Genomic DNA, 19,062 nt, shown 5'->3' on the forward strand with positions numbered 1-19,062 from the left:
ATCAAAATATGAATGGAACACGATTTCAAGGCTTATTGCTCTCCTAAGGCCATCTCTAACGGTGGGCTAAATTTAGCCCTTTCACATCCAAAACTCATCTTCAACAAATGGGCTAAATGTGCCATGTCACTAGGCCATACCTAATCAACAGGCCAAATGTGGCCTACTTCTTGGGTGGGCTATGTTTAGTCATCCACTGCTATAGATGGCCTAAGAGCATGTCCAAGGGAGATGTTAAATACCAAATATCAAATTTAAATTTGATAGCTGATGTGGCAATTTGACATATTGTAAAACTCTTTATCCAACCAAGATGTCAAATATATATTTTATTTTATTATTTTTAAAGGCAGGTGGGCTCGGTATTTAAGAGTAAAATATTAAATAGGGTTAAGAACGGTACATTGAAGAGGAGAGAAGGTAGTGGGCTCAACATTAAAATAATAATAAAAAACAAAAAGACGTCTCAACATGTTGGCGTCAATTTTGACAGCAAAAGTGAAGGACGTTAATCCAACTAGGATTTGGCATCACTGTTGTAAGGCTTAACAATGTCTTTTTCTTGGGTTAAAACTTGCCACGTTGGAATTGGCATTTCGGTTGGAGATGCTCTAAGAACTCCAAGTTCGGCTAAAGGGCAGTTTACAAAACAGTGTATAAGGCCATCATGCTCTAAACTTGGGCTGGACTTTCTACACTAGGCCCATTCGCTGGTCCTGCCTTCCCAACTTAACCCAATCTTCAATTTTCTCGTTGAATTTTCTGGAGGAAGAGAAAAGAAATTCACGGAGGGAAGAGAAAGCGGTAAAGGGAAAAGTACCCAAAAGAAAAACTCAGAAGATTGTTTTGTGCGAATGAAAAACTAATCGGAAGATGAAGGACCCATTGGTGAGGACGAAGGTGTTAGTTCGGCACTTGCCTCCGTCTCTGTCTCACTCCGATCTCCTTCAGCAAATCGACCATCAACTCGCTGACCGCTACAACTGGTTTTGCTTCCGTCCGGGAAAGAACAGGTTAAGTTTTTTCTATATGTTTGAGGTTTTAATATCTTTAATATTGTTGCTGTGGCTTTAGAAAATTTTGGCCAGGAAAATTAGGTTTAGGATTGCTTTGTTCTTATCTTTTTTTAATTCCAGAGGGGGCTGGTTTTCCATCTTTGTTTCCCTTAAATGTGGTTGGGTTTTTATTTTTTATTTTTATTTTTATGGGATTTCTTAGTTGGAGCTGTTATTTTAACAAATTTTTTTACCGGTAGCATTCTAAGTGATTGTTCATTTTTATTGCGTCCGAAAGCAAAATTTGATTTTGATCTTAAAAGCAAGGAAAACCACTTCAAAATACATTTCTTAACACTTTTTGTGGCATGGAGAAATTGAGAGTTTGTGTAGAGCTGCTTATTTCTTGTTTGCTTTCAAGGGGTTTTTGAAACATAAAGGTTTTAGGCATTTTATATTAACTCAAATGACTATTATTTAGTTTTGTGGGTGTAGTTTGTTGAGTTTTAGTTATTATGATGGGATGGCAGACTTCGACATAGAGTCCCTACTCTTAAACTTGGCCTGGTCTAAATAGACTCGGGAATGTGTTTTGTTCCCTTCTCTTCTCTGTTGCTAAATTTTTCTTTTCAACCGTTTTCATAAAAGCTAGAACGACTTGTGTATTTGGGTGGATTCTCATGATACATGGAAATTAGGTTTTGAAACTTAAAAGTTCGATTTCTTTCTTTTTCATTTCTTTGCAAAGAAACAGAGAATAAGGCATTTTCTCACTTCCACGTTTTCTGTTAAAATAATGTTGCAGCCAGAAGAATCAGAGGTACTCTCGAGCCTACATAGACTTCAAGCGGCCTGAAGATGTTTTCGAGTTTGCTGAATTCTTTGATGGACATGTGTTTGTTAATGAGAAGGGTAATAAAAAAATCAAATATGTTTATTTTACCATGTTACAAGCATCTAGAAATTTCTTAGCTTTAGTTTATGCTTCAGTGAGAAATTTTTATTTAATGAGTTACTGTTTTATTGGTATATACTAATGTTTCTTTGTACTTTCATGTATTTACACTTCAATAGAAAAAAAATTATGGAGACACTGATTGATTCTTCGTGCACCGTGGTGTTAGAGTGTTATTCTTATTTTGTTTTTGAAGCTTGAAACTAGAATGTTTATTCTTTTCTCAGGGTCTCAGTTCAAGGCTATAGTTGAATATGCACCCTCACAGCGTGTTCCAAAACCATGTACCAAAAAGGATGGCCGTGAAGGGACTATATATAAAGGTACTAAGTTAGGACTCATTTGGTCGGATTTTTGTTTTTAGACGAGGAAAGAAAAAAGAAAAGAAAAGAGGAGTATAAAACAGAGATGAGAGAGGCAACAAAGAATAAATAGATTTGAAATTAAAAACTCAAATCTGTTCATTTAGTTTTTATTTGAACAACCATTGTATGCTTTCTCACATCGCTCATGTCTCTTCTTTTTGTTGTCTCCCTCTCCCACTAAAGAAAAAACAACTGAAATACACAATGGAAACATTTCAAATGGGCATTTAGTTCTCAAGTAATAAGCTCTTATGATATCTGGATCTGACATAGGCAATTTGTTGTCTTGTATGACTAACTGCTATATAATTGACATATGTAGATCCTGATTATTTGGAGTTCCTAAAACTTATTGCGAAGCCTGTTGAGCATCTTCCTAGTGCAGAAATACAGCTGGAAAGAAAGGAAGCAGAACAAGCTGGTCAGTTATACATTTACCGACTCTATGTACACGTCTTATGATTGTAAAAATAATTGATGATTATGTCACTTTTTTCATCTTAGATGACCACACACCACCTTCATATTCATACTAGAAATGTATGACGCAAGACCCTTCAATCCCCGCCCCAAAGAAAAAGAAAGGGGTTAAGGCAGTACCTTGTTTTGTTCAGTTTATTTTTTATTAAGGAAAAACTAGTTTGACTAGCATAACTGCCTCTAGATATTTGGCTGTCTAGTTTCCCCTCTTCTCCTTTTGCTTGTGATGAAAGATATTTACTGAAAGGTAAAAGTTGGTTGTCTCAAGGTTTGAAAGTATTCCTCTGTTACTTTGTTAGGTGGTGCAAAAGAGCCTCCTATTATTACCCCCCTCATGGAGTATGTTCGTCAGAAACGAGCTATCGGAAGTGGGACCCAGGTAATGGCACAAATTTTTTTCTTCTATGTGTTTGTGTGTTGAAGAATACAATTTTGGGAAATTAAATGATATAAGATTCATTTCAAGAGCATTCTTGTCAAAATCCGAGGCTCTTGTGTAACCTTTTGACTGACTATGGAGCCCTACGTAACACACTAATGACCAAGAAATTCCTTAGTGATCACCTTATCAAATAATCTCTATTTTTATAATGAAATTACGAAACCATCTAATGAATTACAGTAGTTGGATCCCTACTTTTATATACTTGCCCGTGCACACTTGCTTGTGTTTGGAAGTGTGAGTATTTACCTACTAAGAGTGATTGGCCTTTTATTTTTATATGCTAGCCCTTAACACGTGAACTTGTCTTTGAGAAAAATCTTAGTTAAAAGTAAGATAGATCACTATGGTGGTCCAGAGGTTGGTTTTGGACAGAATTAGATATCTAGCTTTTTTTGGGTATTTTTGTCTAAGCATTTTTCCTTTATGGATTACATCTTGACTAGGAAGAGTTTTGAGTAATTGTAACTTAATTTTGGTACACCACGGTAGTTGCTTTTTCCTTAGGTAGACTTCTTGTTCAGCTTTTTAGCCTCTTCTCTCTTTTTCCTATCTAAAAAAAACGAAGAAAGCACAAGGGGCATGTATCTCAAGTGGTTAAAGAGCATGTATCCTTGCACCCGAGGTTCTAGGTTCAATTCCCCCTCCCCCAATATCGCTTGTATCAAAAAGGGAAAAAAAAAGAGAAGAAATTGTGCCTGTAAATACAGTGGAACAAATGAGGTGTTAAGTTTGCCCGGGGGTGGGTAGCAGATGGAAATGGAATTCTTGTCTTTGTGTTTACGCAGGAACTTTCATATTACAACCACATGAATTTTTGGTACGTTTTAATGATGAACAAGGGCAACATTGTATATTGATAGAAGTCTAATTCCTGACTAGTAGCTCATTTTAAATTTTCCCTGCTCTCTCCCAAAAAGAGGTGTGTTTCTTTGAATCCAATGAATCCAACCCATGAGTGAGGGGCGCATGTGCACGAGACTGGACGCTTTATATTACGATGAAATGAAAACACAACACCTTGGGAAGTGTTTGATGGTGCCCAGTGTTTGACACCATTGCAGTAAAGCAAGAAATGGTCACGTGATATGAGTTAGATGGCCATCATTGCTTAATACAAGTATTGCATAAGTTGACAAATTAAGGCCTGCACTAATTTTCTTTTGACCTTTTAATCATAACAAGTTTGTGTTATTTCATTAAAAGGTGAAATGTAAACTTTCTTTCCTGTATCCGGATAAGTCTTACTTTATATTTTTATTTATCTAAAAGTCCTTTGAATTATCGAATTTTGTGTTTGATAATAGGTTTCATCAGTTGTTCGGAAGGTTAGAAGAAGAGCGGGGGCTGCATCTCTTAACAAACGTGGCTCAACTTCTACAAAACGGGTCTCTGAGAAGAAAAAGGCATGTAAATCAGTTCTTATATTTTTCATGAGATGCAAAATATATTTCCACGAAATAACTTTTCAGTGATAATTTTTGAAAATATTACATTCATTTGGTTAATTTTCTCAGTTTCATCACTTACGTGCAGCTTTGAGTCTTTGTGTTTACCAGTTGACATATTACCGTGACATGTACCATGTGACATGGAAGCTTAGGGAATCGCTAAGCTCAAGTTACTTTTTTTTTTATTGACAGTACATATTAAAGGACAGTGCTAAACATACAAGTCGAAAAGACAAGTCAACTTTCACTGTGGTCCCCAGGCGAGAGGATCAATTGGCCAGTTCAAGTGGAAAAGAAACCTTAGAAAATGAAATTGGTACTTGGTATTCTTTCATTATCAATCATTATGTTTTTTTTCTATGAGATATTCGCTATTAAAACTATTGATGACGATGTATTGATTGGAGGAATTTCTGCCTCTAATTTTAGTCCAGCATTGGCCACTATCGTTAGTACCATTTGGTTGCAAGAAATTTTTTCTGATAGTATGCGGTTAGTGGTTATAATATTTTCTGATGTGATAATGTTTCTGTATTTTTTAGATAGGGTTGTCAATGGGTCAGATCAAAGATCTGAATTTAACTTAAATTCAATTAGGTTAAACTATCATACAGAACAAGTGTGATGGTCGAATTACATTCTAAGAGCCCGATTATAGTTTATTAAATTCAGGATTGGGTACAATTGATTAGAACATTAGATTAAGATCTGAAATTGATTTTAAATAGTCATTGATGAAGCGCAAGATATTTATATTAGATTTTATGTAAGTAATATTTTTTTAGATGGTTGTTTTGAAACATTCAAAGTTGATTACTTGTTAATGAACATTTCTTGATGCTGTTATCCTGGTTGGCTATAAGTGTGTGCTTATTGCTGGTTGTAAGTTTGAATAGGCTAAAAGATGGGTTGTTGACAGCTCTGCAAAATTAACTTGGTGCAGAATGAAACATAAGCTATCTTGTAAGTTGATTTTGTCAGTTTGGTAAGCAAAAGTTTTCTACAGAAGTCCAAAAAAAAAAAAGGGTTCCCACCACCTCATAAGTAGATTAATTCTATTGCCTGGTAGAGTCCATCATAAATTTAGAAGAGAAGATGTAAATGTGAACATTATGCAATATCATCACTTGTTAATGACCATTATACTGGATTATAGTAGAATTTTGAGGTAGTGGTTTCATTTGACCGAAATTTGAGGAAATGAACTTCAATCTGCTTGCACAGGCCAAAATAGATACAAAATGGAAAAAGAAAATGCCCATCATATCTTTGTATTTTTTGTCTTTATCCTGTGTTTTTCATGTTTGCTTACTTTAAATTTCTACTATTGAAGGTTCTGTTTCGGGAATCCCTGTGATTGCAGACTCTGGAAAGAAGAAAATCCTACTCCTTAAAGGAAAAGAGCGTGAAATACCTTCTGTAAGCTCTCAATTTTTTCAGTTACCTAACTTGGTTGTCTCTGTTATTTCTGAGCCTTTTTTACTATTTAATACTTTATTACATGGACATTATCTACCATTTTACCACTCAATATATCATTTTGGATATGCTGTAATAGACTTTTTTATTTCCCTAGGCTCCTGAAGGTATGCTACCACAGGGGAGTGTAACATCCGCTGGAAGTTATGTTTCAGCTGCTCCAAAGCAGAACCAAAGGCGTGAGGCTGGTGGAAAGTTGATCAGAAACATACTTTTAAATAATGAGGGACGCCAAAGTCAAAGTTCAACCGAAATTCAGCCTCAGCAGAAAATTCTAAGTCTGAACTCAGACGTTAAGCGGGCGTCTCGGCCCTCCAATGCAAGGTTAGGGTTGAATGGTCAAGTCTCTAATAATGAGCCTAACTCAATGAGCTCTGAAGGGGATAGAAAGAGGGCTACAGTTGATAAATTTTCAAAGAAGGACCTGCATGGTACCACTAATGTTAGTGAGAAGCAAGAAAAACATACAAGAAACAAGGATAGACCAGATCGTGGTGTTTGGGCTCCTCTTCGTCGTGCTGATAGTTCACATGCTAGTGATGAGCATTTGCCATCCGTGCCACAACGTCCTCAACTGCCCTCTGATTCCTTTGAAGGTAAAGGCTGTTGCTATACATGGATATTGAGGTGTTTGTCAGTCTATGGATGATCTATTTTTGGAACATGATTTTTGGTGTTAAATCATCCTCTTTTCAAATCTTAAGCCTAGTCATAGGGAGGAATTTTGTGTAGTTGTCATCAAGGAAATGTTATACACTCACTGTTTATGATTTTCCAGTTTCCCATGGAGAAGTGAAGGATGATACCTCTTATGGAAGCAGGACTGGGGAAGTTATAAATCCTACAAGTGGACGTAATAGTTCTCATGTAGAGAATGGTTAGTTAGATAATCCAAGCGTGACACTAGCCACCCTGAATTTATCTGATGTCATTTATTTATATATTTATATCTTTGAAATAACACGTGATTTTATTGATTACCAGTCCTGTAAAAACTTTTTTGCTTTGTCTAGGTTCACAAAGACATTTTGGTCGCCGTGGAAGTGCCCATAATATAAAAGATGATGGTTCTATGAATGTAAGTGAGGGAAAGCCATCTAAAAGAGGTGCTACTGTTCATGGTGCCCCTGAGGTATGCATCACTTTTCTTGTGGGTTGCCACATTATTTTTATTTCACCTTCATTTTATCAGAAAGTGGTTGACAATCTTTTACTGTTTGCTAGCAGAAACAAGTGTGGGTTCAAAAATCAGCTTCAGGTTCTTAGAATAACCAAGGCTGGTATGTCCTCAGTTACTTGCATGTTTTGCTTCCTTCTTTTTCTTGCCTTAACTTTTTCTACACTTGTAGACAAAAGAAACTGCACTAGACTTTTCTGCTATTTGTTTCATGTCTCAGACGGGTTCTACAACCCAAACGCCCATGATTAATGATCAATCAAATTCATATTTGATGTAGGATATGGGTGAATTGAGAATTTAGGTAATTTAGCAGAAGCAAAAACAATGACAAAACAGAAAGTAGATGGTAAAAGATGCCTTGGCTTCACACCAAGGAGTCTCCAATCTCTGGAAAATAAACTTTTCTCAATATCTCAACAACTCAACTCTATATTGAATTACATAGAAGGGTATTTATAACAATCTAACCCTAGAGTGAAAAGGAAAAATTAAACTTATTCTAGGAAAGAAATCCTAATCCAAATAAAAAAGGTAATCAAATCTAAATCGTATTAAATAAGTAAACCAAATCCTAGCCAAACAAGAAATCCTGAATCCTTCGAAAGAGTCCTGTTAACACTCCTATATTATTGGCTTTCCGGACAATCACCAGACCCTTACTTAACTTATTGATTTTCTTGTGTAGCGAGCGTACCGGACTAATTTACTCTTTCAGCTGTAAAAACTTAGAAAACAAGTTAAAAACGCAGAAATCATCCATTGCTCCAAAATTGCTGGATTTGAAGACCGAATTAAATAATTTCCTCTTCCATCTTTTTCGTTTGTAAACCCTAATGGGCTGGACAAAGATGTCCTCGTCAATGTTGATATCATTGATTCAACTTTCTATTGTAGCAACTAAATATAGGCCTACTGTCTTGCCTGAATATGGTAATATGTAATCATCATGGAGCACATGACCTTGGAACTATTCCTACTGTCTAGGAAAAGGAAAAGAAATTGGGTAATAGTAACATAAATTGCTTTTGTGTTTAGCCTTTGTAGTTTATGTTTCCTCGAGTGATGGACTGAGAACTTCACATATAAGAACTAAACTCCTTGCATCTTCTAGGCATTTTTAGTCTTCAAAGAAGTTTTATATTGCTTCGCATATCTGAGAGCATTATCTTGTATCTTATTTTAGGGAATATTCTCTGTAGTCTTTCCATCGGAGTGGACTCCCAGCTAAATATTTTTAAGTTTGACAAATTGACAATCCAGATCAGTTTTCAGTGATGTTATTGCACTCAAATGGTTTATGAGGACACGCTTGTGGTGGTCATGGAGGCGCATGGTAGGGACATAATTTCTGGAAATACGTGGCAGAGTGGGAAGTAAGGTGACAGATTGGGGAATTTTATGTTTATAATTCTTAGGATTTCCATGGGGATGGTTTCTGATAGCCTTCTGAATTTTAGCGGGAAGGAACCACTAAAATGTGCCTTGTACTGAATTATTTGTTTGGCTGCAAGTGAAAAGGAAATTATGGCACCGCATAGGGGCAGTCTATTTTATACTGGTGATGGCTATATCACTGGTCTAGCGTTTTTCTTCACTCTCTTGGTGTTTAGATGTTCTTTTAACTACTAAAGGTCTGTTGCAGTTTGCATGCATGGATTGTGCAACTTTGGCAGTTTCTAGTAGATATAGTATTACTTTCTTTAAGGGTTGATGATGGTTGGGGGGCTTTTACAATTACGAGTATCACTGCAGTCAATAGCTGTTGTGCATTCAAGGAGAAGAGGAGTTTTATTTTGTTTAATGTAAGTTTTTTTGTGGTTTAATGGTTTGGTCTGCAAAAGCGGGTCTTTGTGCATTTTGGGTGTATAGCCCGCATCTTGACAGCTGTTATATCTTATCTGCGATGAACGACCTTGTCCCAATTGTCTGTGAAAAAGATTTGGTGGATTATAATGGTTTGCTGCCCTGTTGAAAACAGATTCTTTCATTCAGTCAGAACACTAAATTCCTCATATGTCCCAAGGCAATCATCTCTGTTATCGTGGCTTAAGGCCTCTACTGAAGACGTCGTGGAAATGGGGGCTTACCTTAAAGGAGAACTTTTGGTTGGGCCAAATTAGGGTATGTCCGTGTGTTGTTATTTTGAAATCGTTCCTAATCATGGGTTGCAATCTCACATGATCTTTTCTTTTCATTTTTTTGGTCCCTCACTTTGTAGACCAAATTTTCTTATGGTATGATCCAATTTGTGCCGGATGGACGGATAGCAGCATGCTCATTTGGAGTGCTGAGTTACGAGCCCTAGGGACAAGAGGACAAAAGTCTTGAGAGATGGTTTGACTTTTATCTTCATTGCATGACTTTATCGTTAAGTCACATGTATAGCTTAACTACTAAAGTATTTCTTCAGGGGAAAATACTCCCAAGTCCTAAATGTTGTGATGTATAAGAACCTTCATGTCTATCTACCGACCGGTGATTGTGAACAATGTAACATAAACCAAGGAACATTTTGGTAAAGATAAATTATGTACAATGGTTATTTTGTAATTTTAGCCTAATTTTCTTTACTGATTGTGAACAGTGCAATGTATTAATTTGTTCACGTACTGATTATTTGATAAAATCAGTTCTATAATCCCACGACTCTCGCTCATCACAGAATGGAAAACTGCCACCAAATTTTCTCAGAACTCTTGGCTGAAAGCTCTAAAAATGGTGCATAGAGCGCCTCGCATAGAATTGAGCTAGACCGACTGATACTGATTCTGTTGTAAAGGCAAAAGCATAGGTAAGCTAGCGGAAAAGCAAATGCTATTGTGATTACAATTCAGGGAATAGAGATCATCGAGTTTGTACAAGCTTTTCTCGGCCTCTATAAAAGATTAGCTAGCCAGGATGATGAGGAATAAGGAAGTTAGATGATGATTATCAGCACGATCATGAAGAGATCAAGAAGGGTAGTTATGATCATGGGAATAATAAGAAATTGATGAAAAAGCCCTAGTGGCTCTTTGTTGGGACTGCTGCAGGCAATCCCAATATTCGAGGAGGGATGAAAGAGGTGGTGGTTTTCCATTCCTGTGTATTTTTTCAGAGATTTGTTGTTCCACTTCGAATTTATGTATGGTCATTTTGTTATTGAAAGTGGGATATATGTCCAATACAAGAGTGGATTAACATTCATACACAAATGTGTTAATAGTCATAATAATGTATTAGCAATCATAAAACATGTATTAACAGTCATAAAAAGTGTACTAACAATTAACCGTTAATACACACTAGCTTCTCCACACGTGCTTCTGCGCCTGTGAGAGGTATTTTTTTATTTTTAAATTTAAATTTATTTTAGAATTAAAAAAGATAATAGGTAATTTTTTTCCATAAAAATAAAATATATTATCTGATTTTTCTTTTAATTTTAATTTTAATTTTTTTTATTATAAAAAATTGTGAATTTATCATATTATCCTTTTTTAATTAATAATTTCAATTCTTAATGTCTCCATTAATCAAGAGCATTTTTTTGTATTTTGAATATTTTACCATTCTCTACCTTTTGCTCTAGATATATAGATAAAATTTTAGTGTGTTAGGTGGGTTATTGCCGATCCGATGAGAACTGTTAAACAACCACTAGCTCCAAAAGCTTTACATTGGACCACTTACAAAGAAGGCTTTGTAAAGGCTTTAATACCATGTTAGACAACTACTAACCTCAAAAACTTGAGCTATTAATGAATAGGGTGACAATGTAATGAAGCGTACAATGCAAGGACAAGGACCACTGTTGTAAATTCAAGCTTCTTGAGCCTTATCCGCAACAAACCACGAGCATGACTAGATGAGATTGCTTTTGTATAGTGTAAATCAGCATTTCCTTTGCCTATATACTAAGTAGAAATTGGGTACAAGCAATTGGGCCACCTTGTTCTACATACAACCATGGCCAAACATCATAGAACTAAGCAATCAGCTACGTTTTTGTTATGTAACTCAAAGGTAAAACAAAGGAATACAATTTCTGATATTTAAAGCTATGGAATCTGAGCAATTTCCACCAACATTTTGTGCAGTGATTGTGGCTTTGAGAAGAATGGGCAGTGGTCACTGCCTTTTATCTTGAACACTCCCTCTGGGGGGTTTTCCCTCACTAGCTTTTCTTGGACATCTGGGGAAAGTGCCCGATCATCTAATGTTTGAATGAAGAACCGCCGGCTAGTTCCATAGTTTTTGGGTGACAATGACAGTTTTTCCATGATTGGGCCTAGTGGGATAGGTCTCATGGAAACCATGGCCAGAGCAACATCCTGGAATGAATTAACTGCTGTTATAAAGATAATGTGAATGGCAGTTAAATCAAATTAAGAATAGATGCAAGAAACCCAAGTATCTCAACAGATTATACCATGGTGAAGAAACCCAGGAAGGCCACACAACTTAGATTTTATGGTGTAACACTAAAGGAGACTGATCATCATGTGTTGTTCCCAGAAACAAAAGACTCAATGGAACAAGAAAATAAAGTACACAAAAGTAGAAGAGAGTTAGAAACGAAAAAAATATTATGTTTGTTTTGTTAGTTAACAAATTTTTAAGGGTTACAGTTGAACTCTTTAAATAAGGAATATCTGGCTGAATCTGAAAATATGAATATGTGAATATCAAGCTGAATCTGAAAATATGATGTGTGTGTGCGCCTGTGCGTGTTTCTGTCTTAAATATGCTGGGGAGGTGAATCAGAAAATAATGGCAACATAATAGTATGGATAGTAAATGACAAATTTTAATTAAGTAGGACTCAGCTTTCAAAAGTGACTACATACATCTTTGAGGAATAATATATGTTGATCTGGAAATATAAAATGTGTGTGTGTGTGTTAAAATAAAATTTCACACCCAAGCCCTTGATGGAAAGTGGATATAAAATGCTGGGAAGGTGAATCAGAAAATAATGGCAACAAAATAGTTCGGATAGTAAGCAACAAATCTTAACTATTTACGATTCAGCTTTCAAAATTGACTAGGTACATCTGTGAGGCATCATAGATGCTGATCTGGAAACAGATATGAGACAGAGGCAGTGAAGATATGAATGAGACAGAGACAGTGAAGATATGCTATTAATTTATGAACCCTTCACATGGTTCTACTTATTAAAGAGAAACAGAATGATTGAAATTGATTCTGTCGTTATGATTAGATAATCAGTACAATCTTGTGGCTTAAATAAGGCTATGCAAGTCAACTGAGAGATGCGAGGTCAGCAAACAATACAATGATCTACGGTAGAATCTAAATGTACAAACTAAAGTCTGTAGAGCAACACGATATTAATTGCCTGTGCTACCTGTATATAAGTCTTTCTTCATTGGGATGGTTCTCGCTCTCAATTTTTTAATGCAAAAACTAAGTCAAAGGAATATTAAATATTTGTTTCATGAAGATTACACATGCCCGCTGTGTTGATACAGCTAAGTACCAACTACCAATAAAACAAGTTAAGGACACAATACAGATTTCCATGATTTTGATTGATCTAACTACAAAAAGAAAGCGGTTAAACATATCTGGACACAATGGAGGTATCGTGGACTTGTATAAATGTAAAAACACTGCACTTGCATTCTCACTTCTATTTGCATGTTCTCATCTTACTTTCCATTATATTTATTTAGCTCTGCATTTTGTTTCAAATCATTTAATGGGCACATATAATATTCAGCTACACATAGTATTATAAAGGAACTGCATAACTTCTACAAAAATGCTGCTCCCTGTGAGGAAAAAATACTAAGATAATATTAACCTTGAAAAACTTGGACAAAGTTATCTGCTTTAGTTGAGAGTTGCAACATACCTTTGCAGGAGATTGATTGAAATATAACCCTTTCATCTGCTCTTTCTCAAACATGAATCCTGTAGGAGGCTTGTCTTTTCCATTCCCATGAATCAAAAACTTTGACCCTTGCATAAATTGTTCTGCAGAACCAAGCTGCAATACAGATTTCCTTCTTGAGAACGCGAAAATCAGAGAGTATAAAGAAATTAAACTGCCAAGGGGAAGAAAATGGCTTGCTTGAAAAAGGAAATATAGTTTTCTTTTAAGTTACTATAAGAACCTTCATTAATTATAAGAACATAGAGATAATTTTTCTATAAGAAAGGTGTGGAGGTTAGCATTCCCAATTTATATATTGCAAGACAGTCCAGTATGCTACAATGTGAGACAAACTGTCTATCATGACTGCATATTCATACGTATGATTCTGTATGATATGGGTCTGATTGACAGTCTGACAGCATAAGATGTTAAACGGCCTGCCTACCAGGTGAACATTACCATATATGTATTACGTGAGACAAACTGTGAGACAGTCCAGCATGCCACAACATGAGACAAACTGTCTATCATGACTGCATATTCATACGTATGATTCTGTAGGATATGGGTCTGATTGACAGTCTGACAGCACTGCCTACCAAGTGAACATTACCATATATGTATTTACGCGCACAGACACCCACCCACAGATGCATGCACACACCCATAATGGATTCACTAGAAGCTTGGAGGTTCATTTACACAAATAGTTTTGCACGGATGAAAGTAATATTTTTCAATGACATTGTATTCAATGCCTATGGTGTGACGAAATAGTTGCAATAGCTTGGAATTTTTTGAAAAGGAAGAAGCATTTTCTGTTGTTTAGAAGTACTCAGTGGCATTATGCTGCATGGTCATATCTTTCAGACAAGACCAACAAATTCTTAACAGATGTTAGCCTTAACCAGTTTATAATAAATTACCTCTTCAGCGAACACATCAAACGGTCTCTGGCCATCAGACACCATAGTAGCACAGATGAAAATTGCTTTTGAAATTTTCTGCGAAAAGTGCTCTAGTGCATAAGAAACACAGGCACCTCCATTACTGTGACCAACCAAGATAACCTGCACGAGAATTACATGTATAAATTTGACAGTATGTTACATGCTTAGTGTAATGGAATGAATAACATCTCAGCTTTTAACCTTTTCATCCTCTTCAAGATTTTCTAGATATTCAATCAATGGTTTTGAATATTCTGCCAGCGTAGCAACAGAGTTAGTATCTGTAAGATCAATACCAGAACCCTTGAGATCAAAGGTAACCGGAAGCAATCCTGCTTCCTCTAGTAGAGCAATTGTTTTGTACCAACACCATGCTCCAAACCCTTCTCCATGTACCAGAATAAATTTTTTTGTTTTAATATTCTCCAAAGATTCTGGTACCTGTAAAATAAAATGAAATCAATAATCATGGAAATCATTCAAGGGAGGACAAACATGAAATGGTGGAGGACCATATCTTAGTAACTGATTACTACGCTCAAAGTTGCTTGTCTATATGAATCTATTGGCTACTAAAAAAAGCAGGCTAGCAACCAAAACAAACGAGCAGCAGGAAGGTGAAAGTTTTATGGATATTGGGAGTTGTACAAAAAATGTTATTAATTAACATTTCCTAGAAGAGAAAAACTGTACTTTACTGGATTACATGACCCGGTGTTGATTTTGAAAGCCACAGACCAATACTCTTACAGTTATGACATATTTCCAGCTCAGTTAAGGTCAAGGTTATAAAGAATTTCAAATACAAACAACACAGGGTTAAATAAGTAACATTTCTACATACATCATACAGAAAAAGACATAAAATTTATGAATAGATGCCTTCACAATCTTGCTTAATGACGACCCCTTGATAAACAGCTAAATCTTTCAAGAATGATGGCTTTAATATGAACTTTATCTATGTTATATACATATTGGATATATAATATGAACTGCTTTCTGTTTTTATAGAAAAATCTGGGTATCCTGAAAAGGAACATAACGCTGTTTAACAGTGCGGAGGTTGCAATGGTAATTGGCAAAAAAGGACTCAAATGGTCCAACAAGCTACATAATATAAAGATCTCAATACTATTTCGACTTCATTCCGGGCTTTAGCACATTTTTCACACTCACTGCCATTAATAATGGTTAAATCCCATAAAAGCACTGATCTCAACTGCCTGATAAGATATCTAGAAAGCTCCCATCTAAACCACTCAAACTGGAGTGAGCTGATCAAGGGTTATAAAGTTGGATGACTCTTAAGAAAAAGTGTCTCCAAACACACTTTTTGTTCTAGATACAGAAAAGGTAAACTAGAGATCATAAGACTGAGTTAGAATAATATAATTGCCAGATCTTCAGCACAATCATCTAAGAGCGCATCCTTTTGAGATGCACTTTTCAAGCCATCAAAATAAAGAAGTAGAATAGTTCATTACCTTTTCACTTATTTAATATTCATTCATAGCTTTTCTTTAAATTGGCAATTTAGTGACTGTTGATTTCACATTTAATTAAGCACTTTTTAGCTTTAACCCAAAGCTACTTAATCATTAAAACACCCTTTTCATCACAGATCAAATCATGACAAAGAAAAAAGTAATATGGATTTGAAATCAACTTTGAATCAAAACAAAGCACACCTGCTTCCCATTAGCGAATGGATCAGCGAGTCTCCTAGAGCTTGTGGACCCAATTCTTCTAGACATGGATCCGTCAAACCTCTGAGACAATTGGTGCTGATGAAGAGCCATAGACAGAGCTTGCCTGTGCAAGAACTCTTCCTCAGCCAGCAGTTTCCTCTGTGAGCGATTTACTCTCTTGCTTCTGGATCCAATATCTTTAGTATCCTTCTTTGACATGCAAGTAAATCGATTACCCATTGTCGGAAAACAAGTTCTAAGCAAAACCCACTAATCCTTTCTGGGAACTTCCACGGAAAACGGAAGAAAGTCAGGAAATTTTCCCGGAAAATGTTGTCTTGTTGAAGAAATATGACATTGTCCGCAAAGATGCAGTCTTCTATGTCAAAGCTGAATTTTCTATTAACTTTTTACCTCAGAAAGAGAGGAGAGAGAGAAAGAGATTAGGTGAGGTGAGGTTTGAGAGGCAGGAGAGAAGTTGTTGGGAACAATAAATAAGAATGTGCGATGTGCAATGAAAACCAGGAACAACACTACTCCCCAACTGAAAGGAGAGCTATTTAATGCTTTTCTGTTTCTTTCAAGTCTTCAAGGGTAGAAGACTTTTCACTTCTCTTTCGTTTTTTGTTTTCTTATTTTCTTTCCAGAAGAGTCAGTGTCAGTAGAAAATGGAAATTCTGTCTCTACAGAGCTCAGTAAAAAGCAGAGATGGAAGCAACTTCACTCTCTCTCTCTCTCTCTCTCTCTCTCGCAATTGCCATGGTAAAATCTCTGCAGCATATTTCTAGTTATGCTTATACGTTGCCGGGTGTGGGGTGGTGTGTGCGGCGTGCCTCGTTGCTATTGAATGCTGGATTGTCATTTAGTGATAAAACTATAGTAAACATAAGACTTCCGCGCGAAACTAAACACATGTTGACCAAAAATACTACAAAAGATATAATTGGGTAACCGAACTAATGGGTTGATGTGGACATGTGGCGCCCATCCGTAGTGCCACCGTGACGCAATATACGTCCTAGATGGTGACACGTGAAATGCATCTTATCAGCTCAACCAGAAAATAAGGAATATTTTTAAGTTAAGGCTTGAATCAAATCCTGGTTATAGAAATAAATACATGGGTTTTAAATTGAGGTATTCCTCAAGTAATTGTAGGACTCACCATATATTGTACTTAAATTATCAAAGTTGTTTTTGTCATTCGCTAATAAGGAGGCGCTGAGAGCAGAGGCGGATCCATTAAGGCGTAAGGAGGTGCAGCTGCACCTCCCTTCGCCGAAAAAACTATTGTAGGTGCTTCAAACTGCCCCTTTGCTCAACTGGTGCACAGATTACCTTATTTCCATTTTCAACATTTAAGTAAATGTCTTTGTCCTTTTACTTTAATTTATTTTTATATTACTCCATTTACTTAAGTTTACAATGTAAATAAGGAAGTACCCCCCATTTGGATTCAAATAAAAATACTAGAAAATCAAATTCCTATCAAATCAAAATATGAAAAATCGGTTTTAGTGCAAAATACGATTTATGCTAAAAATGATGGCTCATTAAGTTAATATATACTTCATACTAAAATCTCATAAAATCAAGTTTTCTTATTTGATGTGTAAGGAATAAAAGCCGTCAAAAATTATCTTGAGAAAATGATTATTCCGAAAAACCATTTTTCATACTTAATCAATTTTGCACCTCTGCTAAAAAATTTCTGGATCCGCCACTGGCTGAGAGGGAGGAGGGGAGAGGAGAAGTATTATATTGGGTGTCCTCAAAATTATCTCTTACATGATTCGAACACGGATGCACTTAAGAGGAGAGGGAAAATTTGTCCTACTTTTTCACTATGGTGGCACCCCATATGCTGTTTATTTTTAGGTATTTGTTTAGACCTTGATTTTTTCACCCATATATCTAAAAAGAGTGGCCCTTCAGAGTTGATGACAACTGAAGAAAGATAAATGTTTTGGGCCCAAGCCACATGGGAAAAAGAAGAGACTTAATCTTTGTGTTTTACTCCGTTAGTCAATGTTGTTCACTATGTTAAATTATCGTTAAAAATTTCATTAAAGTCTAAAAATTAATAATAAAAAATTATTAAGTTCAGTTTATAATATTAATACAAATAACAAAATTAAAAAAAGAAAAAGAAATTCTGGAAACCCAACAGACTATGTCCTTCTCTCATACTGCTGCCGCCACCCCACAACACCACAACCATTAGTTGCCTGCCAATACTGATATTGAATCTTTATTTCACTCATATTTGTGGGGGTAGGTGGGTGGAAAAAGGGGGAGAGAGAGAGAGAGAGAGAGAGAGAGAGAGAGGAAGGAGAGATGGAGGAGTTGTGGGGTGTGTGGGTGGGTGGGATGGATCGGCGAGGGAAAGGAGGACTCGGGCCAGATTTCTTTATCTCCCTCCCTCTCTCTACTTTGCGGATGGATAAGCGGAGATTATTGCTCGGAGAATCAAAGCAGTTGTTGATTTCCTTCTGTGCGTCGGTGATGATCTTGGAGAGGCAGTAGGAGGGGATGGCGGAGAGGATGGAGACTGCGGCGGCCCTGACTTTAGGGTCGGGTAAGTCGAGATCGGTGAGAATTCTGAAGCAGACTTTGTCCTAGAGGTCGGTGGTGAGGCGGGTGGAGCGAATGAGATCAAAAGCAAGCTTTTGGCAGACGGAGGAGGCAGGTGAGGCAACGATCTCTTCGACAATGAATTTGGCAATGACGGATATGTCGCGACCGACTACGGATTGCTGGAGGGCTTGGAAGAGAGTGTCGGACTGGAGGAGAGCGTCGTTGGAGCTGAGGTCTGCTTGGATTTGAGCGAGGAGTATGTCCATTTGGGAAGCTGAGATCAACTTCAGTCGATTGAGCTGACCTGTTTTAGGGTTCGTTATGATTTGAGAATTTGGGACATTGAGAGAGAGGAACTGAGAGTTTAGGCAGATTGCAGTAGAAACGCAGAGTATGCTAAGCTCTAGCTTTTCTTGTATTGGTTTTTAGTTTGAAGAAGAAAATGACGAGGGTAAAAATCATCAGGCTTCTTGGAGGTTCAGTTGGTTGGCACGGCTAGGTTGGCAAAAACAGAGTTCATTGTAAATAAAAAATAAAAAAATTGCACCAGCAACCCCCATAGCTTTCACCGCCACCCCCCTTGCGAACCTTGACCCAACCCCACAGAAAG

At 36.6% G+C, this 19,062-nt stretch overlaps 2 protein-coding genes across 7 annotated transcripts; one reads left to right on the forward strand and one right to left on the reverse strand.

Annotated features, from left to right (window-relative positions):
* Positions 766-9,919, forward strand: LOC18792228 (regulator of nonsense transcripts UPF3). Of its 6 annotated transcripts, none has more exons than XM_020554158.1 (15): positions 766-1,013; positions 1,801-1,907; positions 2,178-2,273; positions 2,638-2,736; positions 3,095-3,174; positions 4,545-4,643; positions 4,881-5,004; positions 6,022-6,107; positions 6,265-6,763; positions 6,946-7,044; positions 7,181-7,299; positions 7,395-7,447; positions 8,531-9,149; positions 9,326-9,468; positions 9,566-9,919. In XM_020554158.1, the coding sequence occupies exons 1-12, from the start codon at positions 874-876 to the stop codon at positions 7,431-7,433; spliced, it is 1,587 nt and encodes a 528-aa protein (XP_020409747.1). In that variant the 5' UTR covers positions 766-873; the 3' UTR covers positions 7,434-7,447; positions 8,531-9,149; positions 9,326-9,468; positions 9,566-9,919. The 6 variants fall into 6 exon arrangements, with proteins under 6 accessions (XP_020409747.1, XP_020409748.1, XP_020409749.1 ...); XM_020554159.1 differs by having other exon boundaries at positions 8,531-8,725; positions 8,990-9,468; XM_020554160.1 differs by having other exon boundaries at positions 8,531-8,725.
* Positions 11,064-16,479, reverse strand: LOC18790260 (putative methylesterase 12, chloroplastic). Its single transcript, XM_007222347.2, has 5 exons — positions 15,876-16,479; positions 14,386-14,625; positions 14,161-14,304; positions 13,211-13,345; positions 11,064-11,660 (listed from the first exon to the last, which is right to left on the reverse strand). The coding sequence occupies exons 1-5, from the start codon at positions 16,113-16,115 to the stop codon at positions 11,388-11,390; spliced, it is 1,032 nt and encodes a 343-aa protein (XP_007222409.1). The 5' UTR covers positions 16,116-16,479; the 3' UTR covers positions 11,064-11,387.

Source organism: Prunus persica, chromosome G1, assembly GCF_000346465.2.
Source record: "Prunus persica cultivar Lovell chromosome G1, Prunus_persica_NCBIv2, whole genome shotgun sequence".
In the NCBI taxonomy this organism is placed as follows: domain Eukaryota; kingdom Viridiplantae; phylum Streptophyta; class Magnoliopsida; order Rosales; family Rosaceae; genus Prunus; species Prunus persica.

Bases quoted from the DNA above. Each gene is read 5' to 3' on its own strand.
- LOC18790260 (XM_007222347.2), bottom strand. From the start codon at position 16,115: ATGGGTAATCGATTTACTTGCATGTCAAAGAAGGATACTAAAGATATT. The intron at 14,626-15,875 runs GTGTGCTTTGTT...TTTATTTTACAG, and splicing joins CATTCGCTAATGGGAAGCAG to GTACCAGAATCTTTGGAGAA. The intron at 13,346-14,160 runs GTAATTTATTAT...TCTGTATTGCAG, and splicing joins TTGATGTGTTCGCTGAAGAG to CTTGGTTCTGCAGAACAATT.
- LOC18792228 (XM_020554156.1), top strand. From the start codon at position 874: ATGAAGGACCCATTGGTGAGGACGAAGGTGTTAGTTCGGCACTTGCCT. The intron at 2,274-2,637 runs GTACTAAGTTAG...TGACATATGTAG, and splicing joins TGAAGGGACTATATATAAAG to ATCCTGATTATTTGGAGTTC. The intron at 7,045-7,180 runs GTTAGTTAGATA...TGCTTTGTCTAG, and splicing joins TAGTTCTCATGTAGAGAATG to GTTCACAAAGACATTTTGGT.